This window comes from Acomys russatus, chromosome 22 (genome assembly GCF_903995435.1).
Source record: "Acomys russatus chromosome 22, mAcoRus1.1, whole genome shotgun sequence".
In the NCBI taxonomy this organism is placed as follows: domain Eukaryota; kingdom Metazoa; phylum Chordata; class Mammalia; order Rodentia; family Muridae; genus Acomys; species Acomys russatus.
In genome coordinates this window covers 10525016-10535972 of record NC_067158.1, presented here as the reverse complement: position 1 = coordinate 10535972, position 10957 = coordinate 10525016, and the positions used below count along the sequence as shown (strand labels likewise).

Genomic DNA, 10957 nt, shown 5'->3' with positions numbered 1-10957 from the left:
AGAACCCACAAATTTACTACATATCTAAGGCATATTAAAGGCCAAGTTCAAAGTCTCACCCACGTCACAAGGATGACACCAATGAACAAGCCAAGGTGGATGGGAAAATCCATGAGGCCTCAACCTTACACAGGACTGATCTTCCCGGGGAAGTGCACACCAATTGGTTGACCCAGTGCCAAACAGCCCTGAGAACATACATACAAATAATATTATACAGACTCAACAGGTTATATTTATGAATCTTTTAATATATACAAATACATATATGTATACAATAATAGTTTAAAAAGAAGCCATGAGGCTGGGTGTGGCGGCACACACCTTTTTTGTTGTTTTGTTTTGTTTTTTCGAGACAGGGTTTCTCTGTGTAGCCTTGACTGTCCTGGACTTGCTTTGTAGACCAGGCTGGCCTTGAACTCACAGTGATCCACCTGCTTCTGCCTCCCAAGTGCTGGGATTAAAGGCATGCGCCACCACCGCCCAGCTGGCACACATCTTTAAATTAATTAATTAATTTTTGTTTGAGACAGGGTTTCTCTATGTAGTCTTGGCTGTCCTGGACTCACTTTGTAGACCAAGCTGCCCTGGAACTCACAGAGATTTATCTGCCTCTGCCTCCCAGAGTGCTAGGATCTCAGGGAGGCAGAGGCAGACAGATCTCTGTGAGTTCGAGGCCAGCTTGGTCTATAAAATGAATCCAGGATAGCCAGGGCTCTGTTACACAAATAAACCCTGTCTTGAAAAACAAAAAACAAAAAACAAACAACCAATAAAACCCCCAAACAAACAAACAAAACCAAAACCCCATTCATTTGAAGGAGATTGTGGAGAGGTATGTAAGAGGGTTTGGGGAATGGAAAGGGAGTAAAGAAATGTAATTAAATTACAAACTCAAAAATAAAAGAAAAAATGTCTTGACTTTTGTTGGCACCTCTCCTGCCTTTGGCCTATAAGCATGCCCCTCTCTCAAGAAAGGGCCCATTTCCTGGGGTTCAGATGTAAACTCTAATGCAAGCTCATCAGGAAGCAGGCTGACCCACATCAAGTCCTTAGCTCTGCCCTATGCATTACACAGGGGAGGAAATTGAGGCTCTGAGACCCTTAACTTGCCCCCTGACACACAGAGGGACCTGAAAGAGAATGAACCAGCCTGGTCGGCCTGTCCCTGCTGTGCAGCTGCCCGCCTGACCTGTGGGGCTGTGTTTTCTTGACCTGCCACAGAGCCAGTAGGGTGTTGGTGGCAGGGGTGTGGCTGTGATTCATTCCTAGAATACTGACAGCACTTACTGTGAGATCCAAGTGCCAGGCAGACCTGTGCCCTCTGTTCCTACACATGTGAGCCATGTGCACAGGCACAGCTAGTGCAGAAACACACCGTATTCCCACATTTGTGATCACAAAGCACGCATTTCTTTATTTATTTTCTTTCTTTCTTTATTTATTTTTTTGGTTTTTCAAGACAGGGTTTCTCTGTGAAGCCTTGACTGTCTTGGACTTACCAGGCTGGCCTCGAACTCACAGCGATCCACCTGCCTCTGCCTCCCAAGTGCTGGGATTAAATGCATGCGGCACCACTGCCCAGCTGAAGCACACATTTCTAAGTGGCTGTTTCAAAGTCAGCATTTAGGCCAAGGGGGGGCGGGGTGGCTCACGCTTTAATCCCAGCACTTGGGAGACAGGTGGATCTCTGTGAGTTCGAGGCCAGCCTGGTCTACAGAGTGAGTTCCAGACCAGCCAAGGCTACACAGAGAAAACCCTGTTTTGAAAAAACAAAAACAAAGACATGATTGCCTCATGTTGTGAGCATCCTCACAAATCTGTACAGTGTTACCCTGAGACCCAGTGTCTGGAAAGGGGTCTGGGTTGGGATGGCCTTGGGGTGAAAGCTGAGAAAGTCAGCCCCCGCAAAGCAGCACCTCAGAAACAGCTGCTTCCACACACTCTCCTCAGCTTACACAGGGAAGTCTTCGCCGCCTTCCTCCCTTACGCTGTTCTGAAGGAGAGCTTGGCTTCTCTATATTCTAATACGTAAATTTAAGTTCCACATGTCTCCACTCTATAAGAGGTTTAAAAAAAATAAAAAGGTAGCTGGGGAAACGGCTGTATGGGACAGGTCCATGTTCCCTGATGCAAGAGAAGAGGCGGGCCAGCACCATGACACCTGGTTAGGGAACCAGCATCTAAATGGATACTGGGCCAGTAGATGATACCTAATCCAAAAAGCTATGCTGTTTTCATTCTGTCTTTCCCTTTCTCTTTCATATACAAGTGTAATCATGGTGAATATGATTTACCTTCACTGTGTGTGTGTGTGTGTGTGTGTGTGTGTGTGTGTGTGTGTACATATATACACACATATATGGATATGTGTGTATATAAATCCTTTGGTTTAAAGCAACATTGAGAAAAACATCTTCATCAGTAAAGGCATCTCCCTCTGGGCTGTTTAGTTCTTAAAGGAAGAACTGATCTTATCTTAGCCTGCATGACAAATGTCATCTTTTGATCTTAGTTTGGTTTCTAGTGCTGCGACCAAAAGTAACTTGAGGAGGAAAGTTTTTTCAGCTTACACCCCACACTCTATCACTGGAGGAGCTGATGCAGAGGGTCAAGGAGGGTGCTGCTTACTGGCTTATTCCCCATAGCTGGCTCAGCTTATTTTCTCGTAGACCCCAGGACCACAAGACCAGCAATGACTCCATCCAGCAATTACTAACCAAGAAAGGGCTCTCACGGGTAATCTAATGGAGGCGATTCTTTTTCAATTGGTGATCTTTCTTCCTGGGTAACTTCAGCTGTGTCAAGCTGCCGACATAGCTGCTAACTTTTTCTCACATCTGGGAATTGAACCCTGGTCCTCTGGCAGAGCAGCCAGTACTCTTCACCCATAAGCCAGATCCAGACCCCAGCACACACGGGTACTAAAAAATTATTTTTATTTCTGGCATTCCTAATTAAAATACACACATGTGAGGATTTGCAACTGTATTTTGGTGATGTATTAAAAAGCCTGATAGGCCAAGCATGATGGTGCATGCCTTTAATCCCAGTACTCGGGAGGCAGAGGCAGGCAGATTGCTGTGAGTTCGAGGCCAGCCTGGCCTACAAAGTGAGTCCAAGACAGCCAAGGCTACACAGAGAGACCCTGTCTCGAAAAACAAAACAAAACCTCTAATAATAACATTTGTGATGTTTTATATTTTAAATGCTGGTGTTTCTTTGGGGGAGGGAGTTTGGAGACAGGGTTTCTCTGTGTAGCCTTGACTGTTCTGAACTCTCTTTGTAGACCAGGCACTGGTGTTTCTTAATTAAATTAATTTTTAAGATGTTCTATGGTACAACTAGTGAAGATTTAAAATGTTAATTAAGTAATATTATACTTTGCTAATGGAAAGGAAATGATCAACATAACGGTGACTCCTTCTGGCCTCCCATTTTCATTTCTACCATTTGAAAAAAAAAAATGGCAGGCAGATTTGGTGTGGTAGCTCATACCTGTCATCCCAGCACCCTGAGAGGCAGAGGCAGGCAGATCTTTGTGAGTTCGAGGCCAGCCTGGTATACAAAGCCAGTCCAGGACAGCCAAGGATACACAGAGAAACCCTGTCTCGAAAAAGCAAATAAGTAAATAAATTAAAAGATAAAAAAAATGGCAGACGTTGGTAGCACACACCTTTAATTCCAGTACTTGTGAGGCACAGACAGCAGATCTTTGTGAGTTCAAGGCCAGCCTGGTCCATAGAGTGAGTTTTAGGACAATCAGAGTTACATAATGAGACCCTGTCTAAATAAATAAATAAGAAAGAAAGAAGATTTGATTGCTGGGTGGTGGTATGTGCCTTTAGTCCCAGCACTCAGAAGGCAGAGGCAGGTGGAGGTCTGTGTTTGAAGGCAGCCTGGTCTACAAATTGAGTTTCAAGACAGCAGGACTACACAGAGAAACCCTATCTCAAAAATATTTTTGGTTATGCCTGAAAGAAATACAAAATCCTGATAACAGTTCTAATCTCATTTCTATTAGCATTATTAATAGTATTTCATACTTATAAAAAGAAAGTTATTTTCTAAAGTTTGAAGGATTTCTATATTGTTACTTAATTTCTTTTATAATGTGGCTTTCCATTTAAAACTAATGTAATACTGTCAATATGAAGGAATACATCCATCTAGCTGTTTTTGGTTTATTTTATTTTGTTTTTGTTTTTATTTTAATTTTTGTTTTGTTTTGTTTTTTGAGACAGGGTTTCTCTGTGTAGCCTTGGCTGTCCTGGAACTCACTCTGTAGACTAGACTGGCCTCAGACTCACAGAGATCCACCTGCCTTTGCCTCCCAAGTGCTGGGATTAAAATTGTGTGCCACCACCACCTAGCCTAGATAGCCTTTGTTTTGTTTTTGTTTTTTGTTTGTTTTGTTTTGTTTTGTGACATGGTTTCTCTGTGTAGCCTTGGCTATCCTGGACTCTTGTAGGCCTGCCTCTGCTTCCCAAGTGCTAGGATTAAAGGCACCCTAGATCGCCTTTTAAAAATGTGTAAATGTGGGGAACTGGAGAGATGGCTCAGCAATTAAAAGTACTGACAGCTCTTCCATCGGTCCTGGGTTCAATTCCTAGCACTCACACGAAGGTTCACAATCTTTGTAGTCTCATGGGATCGGATGCTCTCTTCTCGCATACAGACAAAATACCCATACGCATTAAATAAATAAATAATTTGTTTTAAAGATTTAAAGCTTTAGGTTGTTTAAAAATCTGTTTTTCCAGGGTTGGGGAGATGGCTCAGCAATTATGAACACTGACTGTTCTTGCAGAGGACTTGGGTTTGGTTTCCAGCACCCATATTCCCTCTCAAGTGTCTATAACGTCAGTCCCGGGGCATCTGACAACTTCTTCTGGCCTCCACTGGCACTACACTCATGTGCACAGACACAAAAATATACACAGAAGAAATAAAATCTTTTAAAAGGGAGGGGGCAGGCGGCATGTGTCTGTAACCCCCAAGCTGGGGAGGGAAAGACGCACAGATTGCTGGATCTCTCTGGGCAACCTCGCCAACGGCGAGTTCCAGGTTCGGCGACAAATAACCTCAAGCGTAAAGGTGAACAGTGATTGAGGAAGATGCCTGATAACAGCCTGTGGCCTCCCCACCGCTCTGTGGCAATTTCCTCAGAACTGAAACACTCCCCAGAAGACAGGAAACTCAAGAGCCTCAGGAGGTAAGCAAAGGTTCATAGGTCTGGGAAAAACAAAAAGCCTGAGTCTGGAGGGTCCCTCCCCAGAAAATAGAGGGAGTGCTGCCAGAGAGCCGCACTGAGGCGCCAGCTCAGGGAGGGTTAGTGGACTGCCTGCTGACTGCACCCTGCACAGAGCTCCCACTACAGCTTGCACCTGTGCTGGGTGGCTTTCCAGTGATTCAGCTTGTTTGGGGTCATCCCTGATGCTATAGCCCCTCATCCACAGCCCTGTATGTAACTACCAGTTACACTCACTGGTTAACCAACAAGGACTTAAACTTCAGCCTGTCATGGACTCACGTTCTGGAGTGAATAGGTGTGTGTGTTGCGTCTCCCCAGGAAAAGCTCAACATTCACAACACACACGCACGCACGAACGCGCGCACGCACACATACGCACGCACGCACACACACACACACACACACACACACACACACACACACGCACTAATGCATGCACACACGCGCCTCGAGAGGAAAAGGAGATAGCCCACAGATGGAGCTGGGTCAACTGGGTCATGTGACTTCCTTTCCTGAGTGATGCCCAGACATCTAACCCACCCCAGAGCACAGACATCTTTGGCCTTGCCACCTAGAGACTGGCCCGCCCCTGTAAGGTCACAAAACCCTCTCCCATAATAAAAGACTGACACCAGCTTTAGAAACGAGGCAAGTTTTAAATAGGTTAGCAAATTATTAACATTAAATATACATTATAAATAAGCTTTATAAATATAAAACTGATATAAAAAAAACAATAAATTAGTCCTAAGTCCCTCCAGCTTCTGAGTCCCCTTCCAGGACCTGTTCAACATGTGAAAATCCCACAGCACACCACCAGAGGGAGCACCAAGCAGCGAGGACCCAAGATGGGGCTTGCAGGCGCTGCTTTTTTTTTTTTTTTTTTTTTTTTCTCTCTTTCTCCCAGATCTCCCATAAACCCACCCCAGGACCGTTTGCACTGTATGTTCCCATTTACAGAGACTTTGATGTCCACCCTGTGTCACAAAATGCAGCAGCTGACAGGCAGAGTTGGGGGTGGGGGGGGGGGTTACATAAGGACCCACACGCACAGCACAGCTTTCCACGGAGAAGGCTGCCATTCATATATATATAAAGTGTCTTGCTCACAGTCACACAGAATCAGGCTCTGAGCTCTTTTCCACTGAACTCCCAGGTCAGTGCTCCTTCTAAGACACCCTGCTCCTGCCACAACTGCCAAGTGTGAGGTCACGAAGATGTCCAGTGTCCGAGTATCTGGCCTGAGTGGGACGAGAGAGAGAGAGACAGAGACAGAGAGAGAGACAGAGACAGAGACAGAGCACCAAAAAGAGCCCCCGGTCTGACCTCCCCTTTGGAACCCAGCCATAGGGAAAGGAGGAAGTCTGCAGGCAACAGCTTCAAGTCATGAGAGGAAAGGGCCAACCAGCCGGAGGGGTTCAGCCCAGTGGTGAGTCAGCTTGTGTCATCAGACCCCTGAATCAATGGAAAGCCGCTGGCCACACGTGGCCTGACCCAGCAACCCCAGTAGGCTTGGAGAGGGGCAACACAACCCAACTAGCCCCATGGTCCAGAGTGGTACAAGGGGAGCCCAACCCCACTCCCTTAAAGTGCTCTTCTGCACAGAAACAGCTCTGAAAGCCCCCTGAGAGGCTACCTCCTGCATCCACAGACTATGCTGTGTCCATCACTGCGTCCTCAGGTTACCCGGGCACCTGGACCCTGGGCATGGGGCTCCGGATGCTCTGATTCTGCGGGCTCCCTTGTGCCGGGCCCGGAGCGGACTGTGTCTCCGGCTGCGGATGGAGCTATCTCCCCACTCCCTGAAGACCTTCCCCACGGAGACCATGAAGCGATGATAACCACACAGGAAGCGGCAGGTTTCTAGTCTGGTCTCCAAGATTTTTGATGTTATGGTGGTGGGCGGGGAGGACCCAGAGTTCTCCTGCGTGGGCTCAGGTATCTCCAGGCTGTGGTTGAGCAGCCAAGCCATGCAATAGACATTATTCTTGATGCCTCCAATGTTCTGCCTGGCCCTCTCCAGATGTGGAAAATCCTCAATATTCAGAAAATGGTATCTTAAAGTACCCAGTTGACGCCCAACTCTGTCCAGTGTGGCATAGACAGTGCTCAGGAAGAGAGGCTTGCTCATGGCCTGTAGGGCATCCTCACTTGGGAAGGCCGAGGGGCAGTCCTTTGTGCAGGCATTTCTCAAGTCAGGTGTGTTCAGGTTTTGGAGGTGGACCTGAAGAAGGAAGAGAGTGGGGAGTGAGTGGCAGAACCCTCCAAGCACACACAGAGGAACCTGCCTTTGCTGCCTTCGAAACACTGGATGTTGTATGGTTTTTCCCACCAAAGAGATGAAAAAAGCAAGGCATGTAGAGATCTCTGACATCGGCAGAGATGGACAGGAGGGCTGTCAGGGTCCTGTCAGGGTCCTGTGGTGACTGTGAATGGCGTGGATGGATGCTGTGGATGGATGCTGTGGATGGATGCTGTGGATGGATGCTGTGGATGGATGCTGTGGATGGATGCTGTGGATGGATGCTGTGGATGGATGCTGTGGATGGATGCCGTGGATGGATGTTGTGGATGGATGCTGTGGATGGATGCCGTGGATGGATGCTGTGGATGGATGCTGTGGATGGATGCCGTGGATGGATGTTGTGGATGGATGCTGTGGATGGATGCCGTGGATGGATGCTGTGGATGGATGCCGTGGATGGATGCTGTGGATGGATGCTGTGGATGGATGCCGTGGATGGATGCTGTGGATGGATGCCGTGGATGGATGTTGTGGATGGATGCTGTGGATGGATGCCGTGGATGGATGCCGTGGATGGATGCCGTGGATAGATGCCGTGGATAGATGCCGTGAGGATCCCTAGGTGTGGTGGGGCTGCAGAAGCTCTGGACAGGTTCACTTACTGCTGTATCTGGGAGCCTAGGACGAAGTGCCACACCTTCCAGGCAGTCAAGGAATGGAGTCCTTGGGAGCTCCACTGTCCCTAGAATGACTCAGTTTCCTCATCTGTTGCTTACTGGTCCTCCGTGTACTCACTCTCTCACTAGCGAAACCACACCTCCCCCCCCACCTCCTGCTGCCCCAAACATTCTCTGCGACTTGTGTTCCCTAAGGACTGAGGCTTACGTAGGGCTCGAGGAGTGATTCCGTGTTCCCAGTCATGTTCGCCTGACTCTGCAGCTGCCTGAGGAGCTGTGGGGAAGAGCTGGAGCATCTGCCTCTGGCCTGTGCCATGCTCAGGAACAGGAGACTGAGAGCCAAACCTGGGGCAGAGAAGGGCACAGTTATCTCACTTATGCCTGGTGTGCAGCTCAGGGCAGGAGCTGGGCATGTGGTAGGCACTGGATTCACAGGGAACAGTCACTGGGGTCAACCCCTGCCCAGTGAGTCACCACACAGACCCAACATGATGAGAGGGTGGCAATGGCTGCAGTTACCAAGCAGCTCTTTGGGCAGAGGTTGACCTGACCTTAAGGTACAACCAGCAGATGGCATGAATCCTTGGTGAGCCATCTGGCCTCATACAAGGGTTAGTCTTGTCCCAAGACTGACTGGTCAAGTCCCTAACTACTGTACAGAGTAAAGTGGACTTGGGGGCCAGCCTGGGGTGCAGCCCTAGGGCAGCAGGCCACCTGAGCTCTGTTCATAGAGCCAGGAAAGGCATCTCTCTAATCCACGGGGCCAGCCAGTGCTGACAGCCGATCTACTGTTAGGTGAACTAGGTACATGAGAAAGTTCTGTCTGGGTCACGCATGCCCAGCACTTGCCTTGACCTTCCTGCCCCTCAGTCAAGAACACACACACACACACACACACACACACACACACACACACACTCCTGCACTCACTCACTCATACACACATGCCCATGCACGCACACACACACGTACACACGCACTCACACAACATATATACACATGCACGCATGCATGCACCAGAGGTACTGTGAGTTCATGAGAAGGTTGTTGGGGGGAAGGCAGACTAGCAGAGTTCCAGCTCTCTGGCCCCCACCCTCACAGGCACCGGCAGCCACGTGGTCGGAAGGAGCCTGTGGTGCAATGGCCCGGAAGGCTGTGACACCATCCTTCCCTTCCTACAAACCGACCAGAGCCTTGGGGAGGGCCAGCTGCTGAGGAGGGCCAGGAGCCAAGGCGTGCCAAACACAAGGCCCTTTCCCATCTTCTCCAGGTGTCTGTAGTTACACCGCCAGTGAGGGCCCACGGTGAGCATGTAACAGTTGCACGTGGACCAGTGTGTGTAGGGGTGTGCCCGTAGGCCTGCGGCAAGCGCTGGGGTACCTGCCCTGTTCACTGGTGGTTCTGGTCTGCAGGTAAGCCTTCCTGTGTTGCTGAGAGGGAGAGGACCCTGGCCCATATTGATGGCTCTGTTTTCCTGTCCCCGTGTGGGTGTGGCTGTCTGTGCAATGTGATGATCTAAGGCCCTCTGGCATGGCTGACTTACTTTCCCTCTACCCTAGACCCTGAGAATTGAATCAGGGCAAGAAGGAGGCCCCCACACAGCATTTGCCCCACTTCCTCACAGACTTCCTGTAACTTCCTTTTCTGCTCATCTCCCACCTGCCTCCTGCTTCTCCAGCTTCTCCAGCGTCTCCAGCATCTCCAGCTTCTCCCTGTTCTAGCTTCTTCCCTCATGCCCTGGTCACCCTCCTCAGGAAGCCTTCCAGAAATATTGCATCTCCACCTGTGGGTACGCTGGGGTCTCAGTGGACCCTTGACCTCCTGTCCTCCCATCCATCAGCATCTTTCACCTGATGACAGGTCTGAAGCTGCCAAGGGGCAGAGGGTACCCACCCACAGCAGCCGGTTGGCACAGCTGTGCCCTAGGGTGGCAGAAAGGAAGGAAGTACTTACTGAGCAGTGTTCTCTGTGGAAGCTGTGCCTGCATGCTGGGTGCTGGTGATTTGGCCTGTGTCTCTCAGGGGTGACACGGCTTGGCTGGGCGTCCTGCGGACTGGCAGCCACTTTATGCCCGACGGGGCGATTGGCCAACACCTCGTGAGGTGGGTGGGGAGGGGGAGGGGGGAGGGCAGGCCTTCTGGGAACATGACCCCAAAAACCAAAGTCTCCCCAGGCGGCCAATGGGCGCCAGGCGCCATGACATGCCCGCTCCTCCTCCTCCCGTTTTCTTCGAATTCGTTCTTCGAGGTCAGCCCCACGCCCAAGGATGATGTAAACGCAGCCTCAGCCTTCTTGGGGTGATTGGGCAGCATGGGGGTCTGTGACATCCTCAGGGGATCAGTCCAGGGCCAGAGGAGGAGCTGTAAGCTAGGACTCTGGCAGCCTCGGCCACCTTTGGCCCAGGAACCACCAGCCTCATAGGACACCGAGGTTTAAGACTAAAGGGAGCCAGACATCTTCCTCGTTGAATGCCCTTCCCACCCTCTCGCTTGGGCTGTCGGGACGTCTGTGAGCGGAAACCACCAGGCTCTGGGCACAGAGCCAGACTTGGGCCCCAAGATTGCGCCTCTAATCCCAGGCCAGCATCTTCTAGCCCAACTCCTCACTTCCGTTCCCCCTCACCCCCCAGCCCCCATTAGCTATCCTCTACCAGTCTTCCCAATCCCACATCCCCTCACTGTAGACAGGATCCTCTAGGGAGACCTGGACACTTGGAGCGAGAGAAATTAGAGACAGGGTTTCAAACCCTCTGACCAGCTGTGGAGCCTGAGGCGAGTCACT

General features: G+C 49.8%; 1 protein-coding gene across 1 annotated transcript; it reads right to left on the bottom strand.

The window, feature by feature from the left end:
* Positions 1-6574: 6574 nt before the first annotated feature.
* On the bottom strand, positions 6575-10246 carry Osm (oncostatin M). Its single transcript, XM_051164869.1, has 3 exons — positions 10130-10246; positions 8385-8521; positions 6575-7478 (listed from the first exon to the last, which is right to left on the bottom strand). The coding sequence occupies exons 1-3, from the start codon at positions 10161-10163 to the stop codon at positions 6921-6923; spliced, it is 729 nt and encodes a 242-aa protein (XP_051020826.1). The 5' UTR covers positions 10164-10246; the 3' UTR covers positions 6575-6920.
* Positions 10247-10957: the final 711 nt, after the last annotated feature.